Source organism: Solanum dulcamara, chromosome 4 (assembly GCF_947179165.1).
Source record: "Solanum dulcamara chromosome 4, daSolDulc1.2, whole genome shotgun sequence".
NCBI lineage: Eukaryota > Viridiplantae > Streptophyta > Magnoliopsida > Solanales > Solanaceae > Solanum > Solanum dulcamara.
Window position 1 is genome coordinate 12,907,893 of NC_077240.1, and position 22,101 is coordinate 12,929,993.

Here is a 22,101-nt window from a genome sequence, read left to right on the forward strand (position 1 = left end):
TTGCATCATATTCTATTATTTGAAAAATAACATGTACTCTACTTTATTTAATTTTTTTCAAAACAGTTGAACCACTCTTCTTTAGCCTCTTTGATCCATGAAAGTAGAGAAAATGTGTGCGTATATATACCTTCCTCAAAATTTGTCATGTGAGATCATGCTGTGTATATTATTATTGATGATAAAATTGAAAAAATACAACTAAGAGAAAGAGAAAGGATATGAGTAGGGCTACTTATTGATGGATCATGTGAATAATAAAGCTTTAATGATTTAGCTTATCAGATATTAACTTTTAAACATACTACTTTGCTAGCCAACTAATAAGCTATCAATGCTATTAATATAAGATTAGTAATTCACTGATGGTTATCAACTATCGATATATTAATTTTCTATCAAACAAAATAATTTTTATAGCACTACTTAAGCTGCTTATTATATAATTGTAAATTACTATAAAAAATTTATGAAAGTGTAAATTTTGAGAATGTGTGCACATAAGCATGTATTTAATAAATACACTTATTGTAAAATGTAACCACAATAATTTTTTCTCAATCTTTCAATTTTCCTTTTTAGTCTAAAAGGAACTCTCCCGAGAGGGTAAAAAGGGCCAGACAGTGAACGCCTTCCCGCTATGGATTAACAGTTTATCTAATAAGAAAATTGAGTAATCCGTCCTTGCATCGATAAATCATTAATTATAAAATTTTAATTTGTTCACCAATCATTAATTTAATTATCCAATAACAATAAATCAATAAGCTAATTTTGCGATTAACTTATCGATTATTATTCGATTTTGAATTATCCTAGATATGCTTCAAAAAGTAGAAGAGGCAAAAGTCACACCCACACTCGCGTGGCGTTATGTTCAATTTTAAAATGTTCAAGGGTAGTAAAGACTCTTTTAAGTAGTTTGGGGGCATGGTGGATGGAATCTCGATTTGACAAAGGGCCTACTTACAAGTTTGAACCATGAATGGAGGGCAAAATTTGCAATTCTAAGAACTTTTTTGGGCTAAACATATAAATTATCCTCCTTTCCAAATTTCAAAACTTTTCTCAAAAAATTGGCGCCTTTTTGCCTCCATTATCAGAAACTTCAAGCAGAATCTTCAGCTCAGAAACCCTAGCAGAAGAAAAATGGTTCTTCTCCAGAACAAGCAAATCGGTTCTCGTAAACGTCCGGCGAAACTGAAAACTGGATTCGTTACTCCGTTTGCTCCCCCCACCAAAATTCCCAAATCCGCTGTTGCAAACGAGGAAAATGTTCCACAAATAGCTTCGGAATTGGAAGCGCCAAAGACAAGGCAGTCGCAAACTGTAAGTTCGACTGAGAAAATGATTTCAGTACTAGCGGATGCCGGTTGCACACTGATCAACCCCTCGGGCCCGCCCTGTCTACCATCTGATCTACATAAGCTTCGGAACCAACTCCACAGTCTCTTCTCATCCGATACCTCTCTAAAGTCTGAGTTCCTTCTGAGTCTCTCATCTTATGTTAATTCTCCCAGTAACCTTCGGCGGTAAGCATGAAGGACTACTCTGTTCATTATTCCCTCCCTCCCATTTTACTTGTATATTCCATTAGTAAGTAAATGAAAAGCATCTTAGAGAATAGAGCGTCCGTGGAAACATTACATCACTGTATAAGGTTTAAGTGTGTAATTGAATTTGAAATTTGGAAAATGCGAGTGTGAATAATTAAGTTTATGTAAAGATTAGAATTGTTTTTGGAATAATCTGGGACTTAAGTTGGTTCAGAGTGAGCATTAGCTTATTTTTTGCGGGGTGGGAGAGAGGTGTGTGTATTGAAGACATTTTACGTTTCAACTTCACAGATATATGAGAGTTGAAAAGCAATGAATACACACAATGTTTTGAGCAATGAAAGAGCTTTATGTTGTTTTATTTTATTTTGTATACATTTCCTGTGGAACATTGTATTACCTTGCTAAAAATATTTGCATGTAACTCTTGTTTTTTATGCACTATTGTGTTCAGCATATCAGGAATCTAAATGACAAGTGTACTCTTTTATCGCAACCCAAAAACATGGCATCACTCTAGCTTTTAACTGCCTACCAGATGTCTCAAGGGTGAAACATGGTTTTTGCCAAGGACTGCGAATCCTATTATAGGAAATAATGGAAATGGTAAATGTAGAATATTATTTCTTACTTTGTCAGTTTAACAGATGGGGTTTTAGATTCATTCATGGAAAGTCCTTGTAGGTATCATTTTTATGCTTTCCAATAAATGAATCTCAAATGGTAAAAAGGGGCTTTTTGTGGCTTCTTGGAAACACGAAATACTTGTGGTACAATAAATTTATTATTTGTTATCCAAAATAAGAAATAAATGCTTGAGAAAGCTTCTCATCGGAATGTCTAACCGTTGCAACTATTCTATCACAACAGCATTTTATCACCTTCAAAACGGGATGGACTTGGATCAGTACGAAGTGACAGCCTGGCAAGAGTACTGCTACTGGTTCCTTCAGTCCAGTCAGACATTCAAAACTTGCTGCTTGAAAAGCTTCCTGAGTATTTTGATGTGGACCCTGCTGGAAATATTGGAGGGAGGTCATCCTCTTTATGTCTTGAAGAGGACATAGCAAGGTTGATTCTGAACCAGTTCCGGTGGCTTGACTTCCTTGTAGATTCAGAAGCATTTACTGAAAAACTGTTTCAAGTGTTATCTATTTGCCCGGTTCATTTGAAGAAGGAGATAATTGGGTCCTTGCCCGAGATTATTGGGGAGAAAAACAACAAAACTGTCGTAGATTCGCTTCAGGAGATGCTTCAAGAGGATTCTTCCATTATCGTTCCCATGCTTGATTGTTTCTCTAACCTCCATTTGGATGATATGTTACAAGAACAGGTTGTTTTGTTGAACATGTATTATAATCAGCGGTCAATCTACTAAATATTGACTTCTACCTGAATAACAATTTCTTTTTTCTAAAACTTGTAAAAGGTCATTACAGTGGTGTTATCTTGTATCCGGACCATTGATGCGGAGCATATGGCCTACCTATTGAGATTCTTACTGCTTTTGGCTACGCCAATCAACACTCGTAGGATTATTTCACACATCCGACAGCAACTCAAACTTGTTGGAGCATCGAATGTTTGGACCACACAGCAGAGTAAGATGAAGGGAAAGTCAGTTGTCAACAATGCAGAAGCTTCAATACTTGATGCCTTGCGAACAAGTCTTCGATTTAATAAAGTGGGATTTACATTTCATTTCTTTATACTTGATAATTTCATTGAGTCATTTTTCAGTAGGCATAAAATATTTACATCTGTTCTGCTCTTTATACATGTGAAATGTTAGGTAATTTGCCAAGAGACATTGAATGAACTGAAAAGCCTAGAGAAAGTTCAGGATCATAAGGTCATAGACATATGGTTGCTGACACTTATATACATGAACAACGAGCCTTTACAAAAGATTGTTGAGAAGTTACTGAAGAAGAAAATTCTTGAGGGCTGTATTGTGGAAACTATGTTTGATCAATGTATTTATGGGAATAAGGATTTGACTCGGGTATGGTTTACACTTTGGTATTCATCACAGAGCAAAACCTTATATTCCCATTTCCTGTGCAAGCTATATTGGTGCAGTTCTTTTGTGTTAACTTATTATGCTCTATACTAGGATTATCTTCCTACCCTCCTTTCCATTTCTGAGTACTTACTGGCTTGCAAAGAAGATAAAGCCCGGAAATTCGGCATGCACATGTACACAATTCTGTTCAAAGAGCTTGTGGATAGTTATTCAAGACAGGAAGTAAGACTGTCTTCCGGAAGCATTCAATAAATAATCTCTCCTGATTTTGGAAGTAAATGCAAAAGGTTGTCCTGCATGCTGCAACTCTAATTAACTGTTTTTTATATGAAGGTCCTTGGAGCATTAATTACTCATGTGGGCTCTGGGATAAGTCATGAAGTGAGTTCTGCTATGGATGTGATGGTCCTCTTAGCCTCAAAGTACTCACAGGAGTTGATTCCACTTTCTTCTCATATAACTGGTGTGCTTGTTGGAGCAATATTAATGCTAACTAGAAAATTTTGCCATAAAATTTAGTTATATGCTTATTTTAGTGCTTCTTTTCAGGCATCCTAGATTACTTGGAGGCATTTAGCATTGAAAATCTGCATAAGGTTGGTGAAACCATCATCGTGCCTCTCTTGGCATCATGACTTAAGCCATTTCCTTGCTTGTCTTTGAGAAGCACCTTTTATGTTTCAGGTGTATGAAGCCTTCAGTCTTCTGGCATTTTCTGCTGAAGTGAGTACAGGGCCCTTTGGATCTCCTATTTCTAATGAGCTACTAGTGATTGTGAGAAAGCAGGTAAATGGATAATATGACAATCTCTACGATTTGTGACAGTATCCTTCTCTCGAGTCACAATGACAACTTATCCTCTTTAAATCTTCTGGCAGCTGAGTCATCCTGATCTTATTTATAAGAAGATGGGCTTAATAGGAACTCTTAAGATAGTATTCTACCTTGGGGATGCAAAAACTACGAAGCATCTTCCATCATCGCAGGTAGCCTGCTGATACTTGAGGCAACTTTATCTCATTCCTAGTGTTCAAATTAAACAACATGATGTTGCAGTATTTTTGAATCATGTATTGGCTGACCTTGTTCCAATACTTCAATGCTGAAGTTTGTCTTTCTGATTTCTATTAAGCATGACCAAAACTCCCTATCTATAATGAGGCTAAAATTAATTTGAAATATTCCAACATATACCATTCGTTATTAAACAGCTTCTAAGAATTCAAATTCATATAACTCTGCAAAAATTTGAATTTCGATATTATGTTTTCTATGTCAAATTAACTTCCAGCTATTACTATAATATTTTCTTCCAATACAACTAATATAATGGAAAAGTCAATTAACATTTTAAACTTCTTATCCAGTCAACTGGCATTATAAAATGGAACCGAGTACAATTTTTAGTGCCAATAGTAGCAATACGGATTATGAGGATTCAGTAATGGAGTTTTAGTAGTAACTAGGGCTTATAGGAAAAAGTGGAAGATATGAAAAGGTACTGGCTACATTTGGTTCTACTCAGATACACTGTAGAGCAAGATTATTGTGCTTTGCTGACTATCTTAAATTCGTCTATTAGTGCTCCAGGCTTTGAATATGTTTCAATATTGCTTATAGCGAGAGTCTTTTTATCGGTAGAACTCTTCTGTGTCTGTATCACAATTGATAATTTCCCTGTATGATTACTGGTAAACATTTTTTTTGAAATGGCAAGTAATATTGATATAGCACAAATGCCTGAATACATTCTCCAAAAAAATCAAACAACCAAAAGAGGAAAATTTGACCTATCTATGTAACTTTCTACACACTGTAACAAAGTTTCCACATCATTTACAAAATCTATATTACACCAACCAATGGAAAATAATACAATCAGATCTGATCTTCATTATATTGTTGACTTGTCCTTCAAAACATCTTCTATTCCTTAAGTAATATTGATATAGCACAAATGCCTGAATACATTCTCCAAAAAAATCAAACAACCAAAAGAGGAAAATTTGACCTATCTATGTAACTTTCTACACACTGTAACAAAGTTTCCACATCATTTACAAAATCTATATTACACCAACCAGAGGAAAATAATACAATCAGATCTGATGTTCATTATATTGTTGACTTGTCCTTCAAAACATCTTCTATTCCTTTGCCGGTAGACATTTTTATCACCTAAAAGCTTGTAATCTAATTTCAGCACTGGGTGTTATTTTAGAACATGATAAGTACATGTATATATCATCATTAGAGTGCTTAGCAATATTCCCTTTGGCCTTCACAATTTTGATGATTAATGAGAGTAACTGTGTTGATCGTATTTCAATACAAAAAATTACTGAGCCATATGCTATATTTGATATTCCCTTAACTACTAGCTATCATGCTTGTGGTTCTTCACACAGGTTTCAAGAATTATCTTGTAATATTTCCGGGAGTCTTCCATTGAGTTCCCCTATTTTATTTGTCATGATATTTCAGATATTTGATCTTCCATTTAAAAAAATTCATGCCATAGTTCCTTTGTTATGATACTTCTCAACCTATGAGATTTGGTATTTATTGATTTTGAGATTTGGTTTACAAGTCAAATTACGAGGAAGCTTTGGAGCTCTTGGAAACATCTATGAACTCTTGCAAGCAGTTGCCACTTCCATTAATTATGTTTTATGATGAACTGGCTTTAACATTGAAGAAAAAAGCACTTCATCCAGCCATAGTGGAATGGTAAGCACATGATTATCCCCAAATATTCATATCATAGTACATAAAACATGCATTACTCACAGGACAAGCAAACATGTTGGGGACTTTGAATCAAAGTTTTTGTGTGACCTTGATGGTGGGGAGCTTATGGCCAAAGAGTTATATTGTGGTTTGGAAGGTAAGTTCCACATGTGCATTCCAGAAACTTCACTAGCAAATTTCCATTAAAGAATCATCAATTGAAGTTTTGACTTCTGTTTGTAAGTGTAGGGGATTTATGGATGAACCTTGACGGAGACATATCTCCTATATGTCTCAATATCTTGCCACTCGTATCCTCTTCCTTGCGGTAATTTTGTTCTTCTTCTTCGTCTAACTGCTTGAAAAGTTTATACACCCTTATATGCTAAATTTCAAGTATGGGAACAAGCAAAAATTAAACAAGAGGAACATGCAAGATAGTCAAAACACGGTTTGAACGCGTAGTCAACAAAACGCGTTTTGAACGCGTAGTCAAAAAAGGAACAAAACGCGTTTTGAACGCGTAGTCAAAAAAGGAAGGTTCAATACGCGGATTTTACGCGTTTCTAGTTTCCTATAAATAGAAGACCTCTTGCCCTCATTTATCCCATCCCAAAAAGAGAGAGTAAGAATACAAAGAGAGTTATACACCAAGATAAATATTTTAGTCTTGAGTGTCCTCTTTAGTAGTTGTTCCTTTTACAAGAGAGAAGTGTTAATTGTTGTTTTCTCCTTGTATTTGAGAGCTGTGTACTCCATATTAAATAGTGAGATCCTTCTACCCCGTGGTTTTTCCCTTCTATCATTTAGAGGGGTTTCCACGTAACACACCTACTTTTATTACTTCACTTTTACTAACTGGCTTGATACTATGAAGCCAGAGAATCACTAACATATCAGGGGAGCTTGATCTTTTGTTAACCAGGGTTTAGGAATTAAAATTGTCAATCTGAAAGGAATTCTTTGATGCAAAATTATTTCCTGTTTTTAGTCTCAGCTTCACTCAGATATAATCCTGACTCCCTAAGGAAAACTGTTATGCTCATCCTTCACTTTTTATGAAATATGATAAAAAGGTGCTAGGAGATATCTTACTGCACTTCAAGAACATTTTCTGAAGTTAGAGGAAACTCTGACCTTTGCAGAAATAGTCCCACTGCCCTCCTTTTAACTCATGGAATGAATTATGCCAAAAGAATGCAAGCTAGGAGATGTTTCATCGCACCTTGAAGATGTTGTATGGGCTCGAGGAAAAAATTGACATTTGCACCACACTGCAATCTTGCAGTGTCTATGATAAAAGTTTCTCCTAGTATTCCTTTGCTGCTTATAAATGAATTTCTGTCAAATTTCACTGAGTCAAAATCACCAGCAAGTAACCTTAGACTTATCCTGATATATATATGTTTTGGTAATTTTCTGCTTGTCCGTGTTGTTGTTCTGCATAGATGGTCACATATTATACAACTCTTGCAGGGCTGCTTCATCACTGCAAATTCTTCCTGCAAACTTTGTTTTGCTATCTTCAGTAAGTATACAATTTTTTTTTTTAATAAAAAAACTGCATCCTCTAAATCCTTAATGTTCTATGTTTGATCTAAACACTTTGTTAGATTGAGGGGTTGGCAAATCAAGGATCCCTTGCAGGAATTGATGCACTTCTTGGCTGCCCTATACACCTTCCTTCCTCTAAGGTGGGATTCAGTGCCTTCCCAGTTACTCTTATAAACCATTTCAATGACACTTACTGCGAAATTAGTTGGTACATTTGGCTTGAACATTTTGTTCAAGTTTGAAGTGTGATGATCCTTCACCCTTAAGCTAGAATTATTCAGAAAGCAATAGTTAGTCTCTTGGCAGTTGATGAAGCACTTGATGGGCCAAACTCTTTCTTCCCATCTGGTGGGAGAGTTTTACTTATACCGTGATAATGTTATACCTGCTGCATGCCTTCCATGTGCTAATAATGTCTATTATATTTGTGTCAGTTCTTCCGGGAACCGCTTTGGGGCTCTTTAAGTGGAAAACAAAAGCAAATCATGATTCTATCATTGTACTATGCTGCCAATTGGCTGCGGGAACTGGTAGGTAGTGCTGATAATCTGGCCAATGTGCTGTAGGTGATTTATTCTGACAACTTGATATGTTTAAGCATGCTATCTGACTTCTTGGGTATTTTATGTAGCTCAATGCCTTTTGTACTCAAGCTGTCGATGAGTGTAATGCAGTCAGTCAAGCAACAAGAGAGGAGATAACTCTTAAACTATTTAAGCGGTTGAGGAACCTTGTGTATGTCCGCATGTCCTTTTATTGTATGCCATGCATGATATAACTTTTGAGCCCTACAAGTTTTGAGGACCCTTTTTGATCTCCTAACTAGTTGTCAACTCTGTTCATCTTCATGCATCTGTCACAAACAAAAACGATTATCTGTTTCCCAGATCCCATACCTAATAACATTTAACGGTGTTTAGAAATGCATTATCCCGGTGTTGTATAAGGAGCACCCACTACTTTTTTTGAATTTTCTGTAACATATCAGAATAAGATAATAACCCACTCCTGTACATGATAATATTTGCTCAACTTATATATGTCTTCAGTCTTCACTAGTTGTAAAGTGATTTGAAGCAGTTCTATAAAAATCTTTATTCTCCAGGTTACAGTATATGTAAATTCATAATTATAAATTTTACAATTGAATAGCCTTCATTCTGTATTCATTCTATGCTTTGATTCGACAAATGTCAGGCCTGGATGAATGTGTTATCTTGCTATAGTAGACTTCCTTAATGTGTTTTCTACGAGTTCCTTCTCTCTAGCAACTTGACCCTGCAATATGCATATGCATCAGCAACTGTATGATAACTTTGACCCACAAGGCGTTTTTTTTCTCAATAAAGAATCATGCTGTGACAACAGGACTTCATAAAGCTAACAAGGGTTTACTAATTCAGATTTCTGGAGAGCTTGCTAAACAGTTCCCTCAAACAGTGCTCTTTTTCCTTACCTGAACTCCTACCTCATCTGGAGTCCTTGTCGCTGAACCAACTTGATCATAGTAAAGATCAGGAGATGAAGAATGGTCATGGTAATGGTAATCTTGGTCTATCACAAAAGAAGAAAGAGAAGAAGAACAGCCAAGCATCACTTACTGATGGAAAATTTAGGCAGCCAACCATCATGGATGTTTTGAGGAAAGCAGGTGCAGTTCCAAGCCAGGAACCAAGCACTGGTCCTTCTGGAACGTGTTCTAAAGGTAGTGCGCCTGAGCCATCAGGGAATCAACCATGTAATATTAATATGTCAGCGAATGTAGATGTTTCTACTGCTGTGGAGCATGTCGAAGCACAAAGGCACAAATTCAGGCCTCTTTTGCTGGATTGCTTTGCTATCTTAGCTTTTCAGAAGGTAGTATTAGTGCTTCTAATGAGTTCTTTCCTTTCACAGTCTAAATGGGTTTTGATTTGAGCAAGCCAGTGCCTGAAGTATATGTGTCTATTCGCTAGTGTCAGTCTTTCAAACCCTTTTGATTTGAGCTAGCCAGTGCCTGAAGTATATGGGTCTATTTGCTAGTGTCACTCTTTCAAATCCTTTTTCAGCCAGTGCATAACCTTCATTTGATTTTCCTTTTCTTTCCTGGCCATTCTATCTGGATATTGTGGGCTGGGAATTTCTTGCATCTCAGGTCTTTATTTTAATGTCTCTGCACTGCCATCTGGAGATAACACGTTTCCACCACTGATGTGTTACTTTTCTGGGGGTGTCATTTTGATACTCATCCTTTGTTTGATTATTGAACTGTATCTTGCTTCTTCAATCAAGGTTTAGTCAAACATCTAAATAGTTAAGAAGATAATTGAGAGTTCATTACCATGAATACACCTCTTAGTTATTTTCGTGATATTTTCCATTTCACAATTTTCTCTTGAGCACAAAATGCTTTTAGTAGAATGATAGAGTATTGAACTCTAAGATGCCTTTCCAAAAGAAAAGAATTACCCCCTCTGTTCCAATTTATATGACTTACTTTCCTTTTTAGTTAGTCCCAAAAAGAATGACACATTTCTATATTTAGTAATAATTTAACTTTAAAATGACCATTTTACCCTTAATGAAATGATTTCTAGCCATACAAATGTCTATGACTCATTTTAGACCATAAATTTCAAAAATCTTTCTTTTTTAAACTTCGTGCCAAGTCAAACTAACCCATATAGCTTGGGACGGAGGGAGTAGTTTTTTGATGAAAGACTTGGCCATTGGGATTGTGTGATTTGAATTATTTCACCTGATTTGATCAATGTTTATCACATGATATTCATTGTTTCTAATCAAATTAATTTCATTAATTGCTTATTATTTGGTTTTCATGTGAGAATGTCACCTTATGGACTAATAGCCACAGTATTACTCCGATGAAAGTAGTTAATACTTTACTTATTGTTGAATGAACACATCTAAATAATCAGAATTAGTTTTCCAACCAAATCCGTATAGACTTTCGCTCTGATGATGAATTGATTGATTATCTACTAACTCAGCCCTTACGCTTGAGATCAGTTGATATATTTCATTGCTAACTTGCATCTTCCTCTTGTATTGTTTTTACCTTCCCTTGTTATAATTTGTAAAGGAAAAGTAACATATCTTTCTTAGGTCATTAGTCTTTGAGGGCTGAGCACATCTCTAGTTCTATTCTGACAATTTATGCAATTATATTTTCCTTCAATTAAGAGTAATACAAAAAGAGGAGATTTTTCTGAACTCGTAGAGAGTCTGATATTGACACTTGATATCGGTTTGCAATGTGTAAATTCGCATAATAGGTACCAGAAATCATTGCTGGCCTGTACAACATTTCTAACTTGTTTAAGTATGGTTTTCAATGCAGACTCAGGATTCCTGCTGTGCAGATCCAGATTCTGAGGTATTCAATGAGCTCCTTTAGTCATGCCCTCTTCACTAGTGTATAGATGAATCTCTCACGCCCGTGTTCAGTTCCTTTTTCCTCATTAATTGTTCATATTTATAATATTTGGAAATTGGTGTATAAATTTGTATGCACTCGTCTTCAGACTTTAATATTTGAGAATATCTAACTCCTTGGTGGTTCCAGTTGCCCCTTTGTCTATATATTCTGAGGGATCTAAACAGAAAGCTGGACTACTTCAGTCCACGAAGGCATAAATTGGTTAGACGCATGAGTGTTCTTCATGCTTTTGGTGAGATGAAAGTAATAGAGTTCATAAGCAAAATTCAGCCACTATTTCCTTCCCTTAGAAGGCATTTGGATTCTGCTGTGTCTGGTGTTAGAGAAGGTATTACATCAGACTTTGTCGGATGCCTTGGAAGAAATATTGCCAAATTTTAGATTATCTTACACAGATTTTATGCAGATACAGACACATGCGCAGATCATTGGAGAACTCATTCTGCCTTTGCTGGAAATCCTGATATACCCAACATGACAAGCTCTAGACCATCAGTTTCTAGATCTGTTATTAAAGAGACACTTCAATGCTTTGGCAAGGTAAAACATTTTGGTCATAATCTTCCCTCTAAATAGCAGAACTTAAAGAAATGGAGGGGTGGGAAAGTACCTTTCTTTTTTTCCTTACTAGAATTTCTTATCAAATTTGTATCTCATTGTTTTCTTTTCCTTTACCTCAATTGCAGATGTTAAACATTCCGAATGTTCAGAGAGACAGGTCAATACTTTTTGATCTTCTGGAGGCATTCCAGCCAATCAGCATTTCAGACTGCTTTTTCCAAGGCATGCAATTGATTCCATCACCAGGAGATATAGGTTATTTATATGCTGGTGCATATTCATTTGTTGGGAATATCTTTGATGCAGGTATGTTGCTGATGAATTTGTTCTTTTTGTTCACATATTTCTTTCATTTACCATTGAAGAATATGTTATCCCCTACCACTCGACTTTTTTCCTTGCAGCATGTGCTGTCTCATTTGCTTTGGCTTCCGAAGTATTGTTAAGCTTGGAATCAGTGCTTGTGTCTATCCGGACGATCCTAGATAATGATCTCAATGATATTGGAAAAGATATTCTCACAGGTTTTTCAAAAGAGTTATTTTCTGTTTTGTCCAAGAAGCTGGGAACTTTTGCTTACAAACTCTTGATGCAAAAGTGTGATAGTGTTAATGACATTGAAGGCGGTCAGAAAGTCAAAGTATGTTGATCTAGTGGCTACAGCAAGAATCACCATCGTGTTTCTTGGATGACTGCTGACAATTCAATATGTTTTCTTTACTTTAGGGTTGCTAGTTTGATTAATTTGTAATTGCAGGCAGAGGTCATTCAAAAGCTTTTACAAATTTACTTGGAAAATTGCCAGTCTACTTCTGATTCCCTAAGTGAGCTGGCCTGCTCTGTTTTGCCCCAGGTGCCTATATTAGGTGGTTTTACATAGTTATTTCTTTTGACAGATAATTTGTCGTGCTTGAAGCGAAAGTGAAAACTTTGCTAGCTATGTAACATGTTGCATCATAACTTTCTGCTGTGAACTTATCTGTTACAATTCTGTTATGTTTTTAACGTATTGCATCAAAACATTCTGCTGTGAGCTTCTATGAGTTATGCAATATTCATCTAGTTCAAAGGTGTAAATGAGGACCTTAAGGTTCTTTATAACATCCTTTACATAAGCTTACTACATGACTATGCAATACTTGTTTGATTGCACCTAGCCAAGTGCTTTTACATTTTGATTTCTTCTAACATATTGGAAAAATTAAGAGAGCAGCAATATTTGCATATTAAGTGGCAAGAGTTGAATGAATGTTTACATATTCTTAATATTTTAAGAATTGAAATGCAATGTCTTGAAATGTTCTATAGTTTATTGGTCTTGAGATTTCAGTCTCTTTCACTCTCGGAGAGAGAGAGAAACAATTCCCCTAGTTGTAACTTTGCAGTTGTTTACTCAGATAATGTTAATTGTAAAAATGTTAACATAGACTATGCCTAGTGGTCTGTCGCTGCGATACACTCCTAGGAAAACCCTAACTTAATCCTATTCTGTTTATATGCCAGTTTTCATCACGCAGATCAGCAGTGGAGGATGGCTGTTGTTTTCCTACTCTCTGTCCTGCAACATTTTGCGTTTGGTACCGAGTACTGGTAAAATTTCCACTATGTGTTCAATTCTGTGTGCATTATCTTTCACAGAGATTTTATGTGTGCTTAAGAAGACGTTTACTGAAGATGATTTAATGCTGCAGCATGAAGAGAACCTTGCCATGATTAACCGCTTGGTTGGTACCAAAATTTTTGCATATTATTTTGAAGCTACACATCAACAGATGGAAATTCCATGATGAAAATAACTGTTATGTACTTCTTTACTTGCTTAGGTAAAGGAAATTTCATTTCTGGATAAAGCCAGGGGTGGTGGTGAAGTGGAAGATGTCAAATGCCTTCTGAAGAAACTACTACAATCTGTTAATGTGGTCGTATCTTTAGTCAATTTGTGCAGGACCCATGATAAGGTGGTTATCTTGCTTTAGATTTCTTATTTAGTCCCTTTTCAGCTTTCTGATACTGACATATTTGGTGTTGACTAATAGGTCAACATCCGTGCAATTGCTGTCAAGTTTGGTGGGAAGTTTGTTGACTCTTTCCTCAAAGGTACTGTCACGCCCCGGGAGGGTACCCTAGACGTAACCGGCACTCGAAGGCCATTTCTGACCTCCGAGCGAACCACTGGACACAGTCACTCATTCATTCAAGCATATTCTCTTAGCGGAAACTCAATTAAAGAAATCCTTCTCATAACATAAGGGCCGAAGGCCAAACATTTACAATCAAAGAAGATAATCAAAATAGGACTCCTCAAAATGACCGCTCGACCTCCCACACTCCAGTCTATGAAGCCTCTATTCAAGTCTAAAAGGTGCCAATGACAAGCCCATGGCTACCGACAATTTAAATAAGGAAAAGACAATCAAAAACTGTACAAGAAGGCCCAATATCCTCCGGAAACTAGGAGGACTCACCGACTGGCTGGGAGTGTAAGTGGATCTTCAACGGAGCGCCGGTTGATGATCTCTAGTACCTGTCTTTGCATCATGAAACGATGCAGGCCAAATGGAGTCAGTACATGGAATGTACGAGTATGTAAAATGGCCGAATACAACGAACATCAATGAAGAATCAATTAACTCGGGAACTCAACTCAAAAGGGATGACAACTCAATCAAATGTCCTAAGTCTAAACAAGGATATGATTTAGACTGGACCAATCATATACAATTCAACTCAATCTGACTTAGAGTGCTATCAAAACTTATTTGGGAGTTTCTCTTAACCGACAACCAACACTTATGAGCCAGTGAAGGTACAACGAAACGACGTCGTTGCCACGCCCGTTCATACCTTGCCAGGGCATGAACGACGAACACTCATGGATCCAATCCAACCAGGTCCTATAATGTCAGGACAAAAGCTCTCGGGGAAGCGTCCGACTTTAACGGTTCAATCCCCCCTACGTTTGGCAACACAGGTATTGGGTTCGAGTATGGACTATACTCTTGCCCAATTCGGTGCTCGATACTCCTCCCAAGACTCAAGGCTCATAAAACTCCATCAAATCAACTCAATCAGCTCATATCAACAAGTCTCATGACAACCTTGTCAACTCATCAACTCTATCACAATCAAATCTCAATCTCAATGCTCAATCTCAATCATACCTTCAAGGAAGTTTTAAATGCACATATATAACATCATCTAGATATAATCAATCATTACCTCCATCCATTTGAGAAAATCCTTGTGACTCATCACATCCTCAAGACTTCAAATCGACATTTTTATAATAAGCAACATGTTTAAGAAAATAGTATACTTTATCAAGTCTACATAATTAAGAAGACCAATAAAACATATTTAGCAACTCATTTCTTCATCATCTCATACTCACATAAGGGCTCATTTTAGGAACCTCTTAGCTCAACAACATCAATGCACATAGAATCAAATAAATAGGGGACAAAACTCATTAAACTTAGACCATATCAAGAAACTCCATTTTCATGGACATCTAACTTCAAAACAAGAATAGGGCACATGGGTGGACTTAGCCCATGTTTTGGATAGCCTTACATACCTTAGTGAAGATTTGAAGAAAACCTTGTGGTTGGGTCTTCAATGGAGGACTCTAATCTTGAAGCTTCTTGGACTCCTTTTTGGTTAGAAGTGGAGGAGAAGAGAAGAGAGAGGAGCTAGGACTTTTAGAGAGAGAGTGGGGGCTGAAGAAATGACCCCAAAATACACAAGGCTTGTGTATATATAATTTGGGAAATTTCCCAAATTGCCCTTCCTCCAAATTCTGAAAATTAGGCCAAAACGCCCTTGGCGCGATAGTGGCGCGTCGCGCCCTTACAGCGCCAAGGCTAATTACGCCTAAAACCTGCACAACTTTTAGTGGCGCGTCGCGCCAGGGACCAAACTTCTGAGGCATGTTTCTGGCGCGATAGTGGCGCGTCGCGCCCTTACAGCGCCAAGCCCATTGTTCTGAATTCTGGGAATTTGGCCTGAAAAATCCTGCACAACTTTTAGTGGTGCATCGCGCCAGGGACCAAACTACTGAGGCATGTTTCTGGCGCGATAGTGGCGCGTCGCGCCCTTACAGCGCCAAGGCCATTTCCTCAGTAGTTACAACCCAGGCCAAAAATGGACTTCCTGTCGTGCTAGTTCATCTTCGGATCGTCATATCTTTTGACTCCGAACTCCAAAATTTACGTTCTTGGTGGCGTTGGAAAGAAGACTCGACGACCTTTAATTTGATAGGTCGTGGGCCACCCATATTGACGTCTTTCAAAAGATAGGGTCGTTGAAAGTCGACCCTTAATTAAACTCGTCCTAAACTTAACCACGACGGATCTTTTGGACTTAGCTCGGTCCTAGGGGTCCTCAATGACCCCACATCACCTCCAATGCTCTTAAATTTATCAGGGACTCATCTCAACTCAAGCACATACTTCGAAATAAATACGATGGACTCCACACGTATACAAAGAAGGCCCGAATCTTAGGAAAAATTTTGAGGGGTGTTACAGGTACTTACCTCTATCATGGGTCAGGGTACAAGGACTTGTTTATTTCAGTTAAGGGAGGGTGTAGTCTTCGGCCTCATCTTTGTGATTGTAACAAAATATGACGTATTGGAATTAACAAATGTCTTCAGCTTTTGGCTTCTTGCAGGGGCAATTTGAATTGCATCGTGAGCAAATAGTTCAGATGGTAAGATGAGTGAATTACTGGCTTGAACTATAGTTGATGCGAAAAAACTGACTTTATATTAAGGAGCCTCTCTATATTTATTACTAGGTTAGAGAGCTTCAGACGGCAACGAGAACTATCCAGACGCTTTGTTCAGACGCAAAGGTCTGTACAGAAATCTCATGTGTTTTGGTCAGGCTATGCATATTCGTTGTGTCCTAGACATCTTTCTGCACTTTCATTTGAATTTTCTTTTCTTTCTGGCAGGGCATGAAGCAAACAGCAATAACCAGCAAAATCCCCATCACCAAGAGATCTATGGAGCGGTTCTTATTTCGTGTTAAGGAACTTCTTCACTCAACGTCAAGTGGATGCACTTTTTGGATGGGTATTTTGACCTTGCATTTACCTTACATTACTTTAATTAGATAGTTGATCAAATGGTGGTTTATAATATTATTCGTTGTGCTAATCAAGTTTTTTGTGATTTAAAAGCCAAAATCTTTCCAAGTTCAATACATGCATGGATTTGCTTGATCTGATATCAATTTGATCTATTCTGGGAAAGCATGCGCCACATCTGTTACATCCCTAGGAACTATCCCAAACAAATTATGATGCTAGGAGAATTTTTTTTGAAAGCCAAGGGCGTGATGGTCCTTTTCCAGATTTAGAACAGTATAATGATCAAATTTCATGCTTCTGGTGATTCTTTCTTGTGTCCCCACACATGTCCAAGTTTGTTAACAGTTTTGTTGCGTTGATAGTTAGCTTTGTCTACTTGAAGAAGTTCTTGATGCTTCAGGCTTAAATTTATGTAGGCCAAACATATCTGAATTTCGTTCACATGTGTACTGATTGCCTTAACCCATTTCTTCGTTTTGGCAGGCAATCTAAAGCATAAAAATTTGATGGGGGATGTAGTTAGCTCCCAAGCATATGTAGATGATCAAAATGACAATATGGACAATTTTTCAACAGAAAATATGGTTATAGATGAACCCACAGATATTGCTGGTGAATGAGGACCTAATTAATTCAAGCAACAAGAAGTGACCCAAAACAATATCTTTGACACAGCCAAAGCCGACTCAAGATAATTATGGTGAGGCCTATTGATTTCTAGCTCTTGCCTAATATGTATGTCAATGGTGGGTGGGTGGGCAGATCCTTAGGTACTTTCCCAGCCTTCAATTGTACGACTCAGCATTTGCTGTATATTCCATCCCTCACACCTCATGCTTGGTAGCCCATCTGAGAAATGATGGATTAGGGATAAATTCGTGGTTTACTTCCCAATATGATGCGTGAAAGAAAGGTGTTTTGTGCTCTTATACTATTGAGCAAAAATTACAATATTACAATTTGAGAAGTTGGAACAGTTTTTTCTTTGAATGTGGCATTTCAAGCATGCTTTAAAATATTTGAATTATAAGAAAGTGTTTCATATTACTTTTTGTATAGTTCCTAAATATGTCGAGTAAGTTTTAGTTCTGTTAGAGTCTAAGTTGCTCAGATTCGGGTGCAGGTGTCCGAGACGGATGCAAATCTGAGAGTCGGATTAGGCAAAATCTAAATTTTAAGATTCGGAAATACGAATCCGACCATGGATACGGGTGAGGGGATTTGGCTAAAAATATTCAACATTATAAAAATATAGATATTTTTCCCCTCACAAAAGAAAAAGAAAGTCACTCAAGACCTTCCACCAACTCTAATGTCTACCATAGGTCGGAACACAACTGCTTGAATATTTAACATCTCTTTGTTTGGCTTGAAACATGAAGCAACGAATATTGACCAAGAGGAAAGTATCTTGGTCAAAGTATCTGATGTGGGTTGACCGAATCCCAAACGTATCCCGCACCCATCTGATGTATCTGATGTGGGTTGTCCATGGACTCTTGGTCAAAGAATCTGATGTGGGTTGATTGAATCCCACGCATATCCCGCACCCGCATCAGCACCCGTCGACACGGGGTGCGGTAGCAAAAATGAAGAGTCCACGCAACTTAGGTTAGAGTAGTTAGAGTACTACAGTGGTTGAGGAATAAATTGGTGGTCTCTGCTTATATGGACTTGGACAATCCTCCTCTAATGAGCTAGCTTTTGGGGTTGAGTTAAACACAAATGTCATATCTTTAATAGTTCAAAATCAAGAATTTGATATCTGAAATTAGATGAGTTCTCTTGCAATTTAAACCCTCTTTTGGTAGGGAGTAATTTAAGCTGTTTGTGTCTCTAACTAAATGATGGAATAATCTGGTGATTGATTCATGTATTTGCTGGTTTGCACATCTTACAGATTAAGGATGGGAAGAAATGTTATGGTTTAGCCCTTATTGCCATGTTGTAATCAGGGATTGTTGGCAATATTTGTTGCATCATTTCTCAGATGGGCAACCACGCATGGGCTTCCCCTAGGTTTCACACCAGCAACTGAGTCGCATCTATTGTTTCAAAGCTTCTGCAGAGTGTCCTTTTGATACATATCCTATATGGTTTGTAAGTAGCCTCAATCTCAAAAGTTTTTTCTCGATACCTCCTCTGTCCTAGTAGTTCCTGAATATCCTACCATGGATAATGTATGTACACCTTTTTTTTATTTAAATAGAAAATTTACTGAAAACAATTAGCATGTGTTGGATTTTTGTTAACTTGAGTTGAGCTTGGGAATTCTACATCCATGTAAACTGATTTAACCGACATGCCAAATGAAGAATACAAGAATCTCAAGCTCCTATTATCCGTCTTCATCTGTAAATGTGGTGAGTATTTGATGAAAAAAACCATAATCTTTCTCCATGGAAACAACCAAGGCGATAAAGAGAGCGAATTTGTTGGTTATTTAAGTTTCCACTTCCATTTCCATTTTCTGGATTGGGTTATGATTTTATCCCATTGGCAACTAACAGAGATGCTGATGGCTAAAGTTTACTACCACCTTAGTTTTCAGTTTGCAGCATAATGGTTTATTGGTCATAACTTCGGCTTTGGGGGATAAACTGCCATTTTAATTTATCAAACAACAATATACCCCGTGTGATTTTGATTCATCAAACTAATTGAATTTTTTCATATACTATTATTGTACTTTTAAGAAGAAAAAAAGAGGCTTCTCAACGATTTGTTTCATTTGGGTAGAAAAACTATATGTTCTATCGACCAAACTGACCAATTTTGTGGTTTTATTTGTTCCCCTCAACCTAATGACCTCTTATCTGAGTCCCTTTTCTTCTTACGGTTGTGGGAGATATCCAGTATGTGGTATTTAATGATTGATTGAAGTATAATTTTACCATTGAAGGATTCTTTGACTTGTCTTGACAGTTGACAATGATATATTTGATTGTGCATGATCTTATTTTTCATCCCCTTATTGTAATTTGATTTGTTTGAGCAAGTCAAATTAGTTGTTGTAATGTCTACCACAATGGAGATAATAACTTGTTAAGAGGATACTGATCTTTTGTATACTGTTTTGTCACTTAACTGTGACTAATCAATATGTGATCTCATATTAATTTACAGCCCGTTTGGATGAGCTTAAAAAAAGTAACTTTTATGTATGAAGGGCTTTTAGAACTTTGAAATGTTGAAAGTTATTTTTATAAATAAGCAGTTGAGTGTTTGGATAAAAGTGCTTATGCCGAAGAAATGAGGAAAATAATGTGAATTTTAGGGTTAAAAGAATAAAAAGGGTAGTTTGGGAATTTAGTTAAAATATAAGGGATATAAAAGTAATTTCTATGGTCAAAGAAAATGCCTTTAAGTACTTAGAAAAAAAAGTTAGGAATCTTAATTTTTCATTTTTGGCTGATTTTAAGAACTTTATGACTTAAAGTTAGCATTAGACAAACACCACAATAACTAAAAAGGATTTATAAGTTGGTTTGACCAACTTATAAGTCCATCCAAACGGGCTCATAATCTCTTGAGCATGGAAAATCTAATGTGGCTTGATGTAAATACCGTGTAGCTTTTTCTCACCTTCATTTAATATTTAAGCACAAATTTAGTTAATGATTAAACTAGAGTTTAGTATCTATGAATTGATGCTCTAAAAAATATTTTTACTAACATAAAGTTGAAAATACATGTAACTTGATACCCCTAAGATGGTAAATGATCTTTTACAATTGATAAACTAAGGTGGTAGTGTAAAAATTTATCACATTATCAGCGTGTCTAGATTTTGTTGATATTGTTGGAGAAACGACAAATATACAATAGGATATTCCTCTTTTATTTTTTTACCTAAATCCACTTGCGTTCAATTGGTTTATATAAGTTTATGCAAATTCATAACAAGCAAACTTTAGATTTCTCCTATTTACCTTGGTTAGTACGCCTTGTTTATGAATTGTTGTCGGTTGCGATTTAATTGTGATCAATTTGTTCATATCTCAATTTACATGAGTTCCCACTGTTTAACTGGAACATAGAAGTTACAAAGAGGTAACATTTCTCCATTTATATAAAGGACTTGCATTGTTTGGTTAATTGAAAGCGAAGAAGCAAAAAACTAGCAATAGAAACATCAAGTTTTTTATCAGTTGTATTGTCTATGTCAACAACCAAGTAGAGGAGCCAGTTGTTTATGTTTGAAAGAGGACACAGAATTGAAGTCGTTGCTTAATGTTGTTGCTTTTCCTGCTCAATAGGTATGTTTTCTTTGAATTCCTTGTTTAACATTCTATGTGATATGAATTTTTAGATCTCTTACAACTCACAATCAGAAAATGAATTTCTCAATTTTCACGCTCGTATAAATTATAAAAAAAATCCACTAAGTTGAGCAAAAAGGGTTTTCCATGAAAGGAAGAAATTTATTTTCCCCCTAAATTAGACTTGAGACTACTGAGTCTTAAGTAAGTTAAAAGCGATTGCACTTTTGATTCAGAAAACGCTATATCTAAATTCTACATTTGTTACTCCGCCAAGTTGGATGCACTTTTGATTCAAAAGACGCGTTAGCTAAATTCTACATTTGTTACTCCGCCAAGTTGGATGCACTTTTGATTCAAACGATGCATTGACTAAATTCTACATCTGCATTTATTACTCCGCCAAGTTGGATGCACTTTTGATTCAAAAGATGCGTTAGCTAAATTCTACATTTGTTACTCCGCCAAGTTGGATCATTTTGCCTGAGTCAAAGTACGAGTCTAATTAGTTTCTATTCATCTCAACTTCTACTGTGGACTTCTTTTGTGTATCCAATTATTCCGTCCCAAACAAAGTGTCATAGGTCACATCGCCAAGATTCAAAAGTGTCGGAAATAGTTGGTGGGGCTGGTTTAACAAAGTAAGGGCATGGAACATTTTGGCATTGAGGGGATGAATTAAGTAGTACTACCTAGTAGTTTATAAGCACCGACTACATAGTGATTTATAAGCACCCCCACTGCAAACACTTTATAAAGACATCTACTTTGTGAAGAATCACGCTTAACAAAAATATGTCTATGGACCTTTATCCTCACTTTTTTTTTGGAGATTCATTTTATGTCATCCACATCATATGAATAATTACAATAACA

General features: G+C 36.5%; 1 protein-coding gene across 4 annotated transcripts; it reads left to right on the forward strand.

Annotated features, from left to right (window-relative positions):
* The first annotated feature begins 1,086 nt into the window (after positions 1-1,086).
* Positions 1,087-19,301, forward strand: LOC129886348 (uncharacterized). 4 transcript variants are annotated; one of them, XR_008766198.1, is made up of 32 exons: positions 1,087-1,532; positions 2,427-2,889; positions 2,986-3,240; positions 3,349-3,561; positions 3,673-3,804; positions 3,916-4,045; positions 4,132-4,178; positions 4,267-4,368; positions 4,461-4,568; positions 6,173-6,312; positions 6,375-6,469; positions 6,562-6,640; positions 7,789-7,840; positions 7,926-8,006; positions 8,301-8,396; positions 8,498-8,601; positions 9,270-9,723; positions 11,207-11,242; positions 11,432-11,633; positions 11,712-11,845; positions 11,992-12,172; positions 12,271-12,506; positions 12,624-12,719; positions 13,370-13,456; positions 13,558-13,590; positions 13,690-13,824; positions 13,903-13,963; positions 16,524-16,579; positions 16,667-16,723; positions 16,826-16,946; positions 17,447-17,663; positions 18,864-19,301. XR_008766198.1 is itself a non-coding variant. In XM_055960999.1 (31 exons), exons 1-31 carry the CDS (start codon positions 1,150-1,152, stop codon positions 17,581-17,583), a joined length of 4,506 nt encoding a protein of 1,501 aa, XP_055816974.1. In that variant the 5' UTR covers positions 1,087-1,149; the 3' UTR covers positions 17,584-17,953. The 4 variants fall into 4 exon arrangements, 1 of the variants encoding a protein (XP_055816974.1); XR_008766199.1 differs by having other exon boundaries at positions 11,718-11,845; XM_055960999.1 differs by lacking the exon at positions 18,864-19,301 and having other exon boundaries at positions 17,447-17,953.
* The last annotated feature ends 2,800 nt before the right edge of the window (positions 19,302-22,101 follow it).

Coding starts and splice junctions, on each gene's coding strand:
- LOC129886348 (XM_055960999.1), top strand. CDS start 1,150: ATGGTTCTTCTCCAGAACAAGCAAATCGGTTCTCGTAAACGTCCGGCG. Junction 1,533..2,426: donor TCTCCCAGTAACCTTCGGCG/GTAAGCATGAAG, acceptor CTATCACAACAG/CATTTTATCACCTTCAAAAC. Junction 4,569..6,172: donor AGCATCTTCCATCATCGCAG/GTAGCCTGCTGA, acceptor TTGGTTTACAAG/TCAAATTACGAGGAAGCTTT.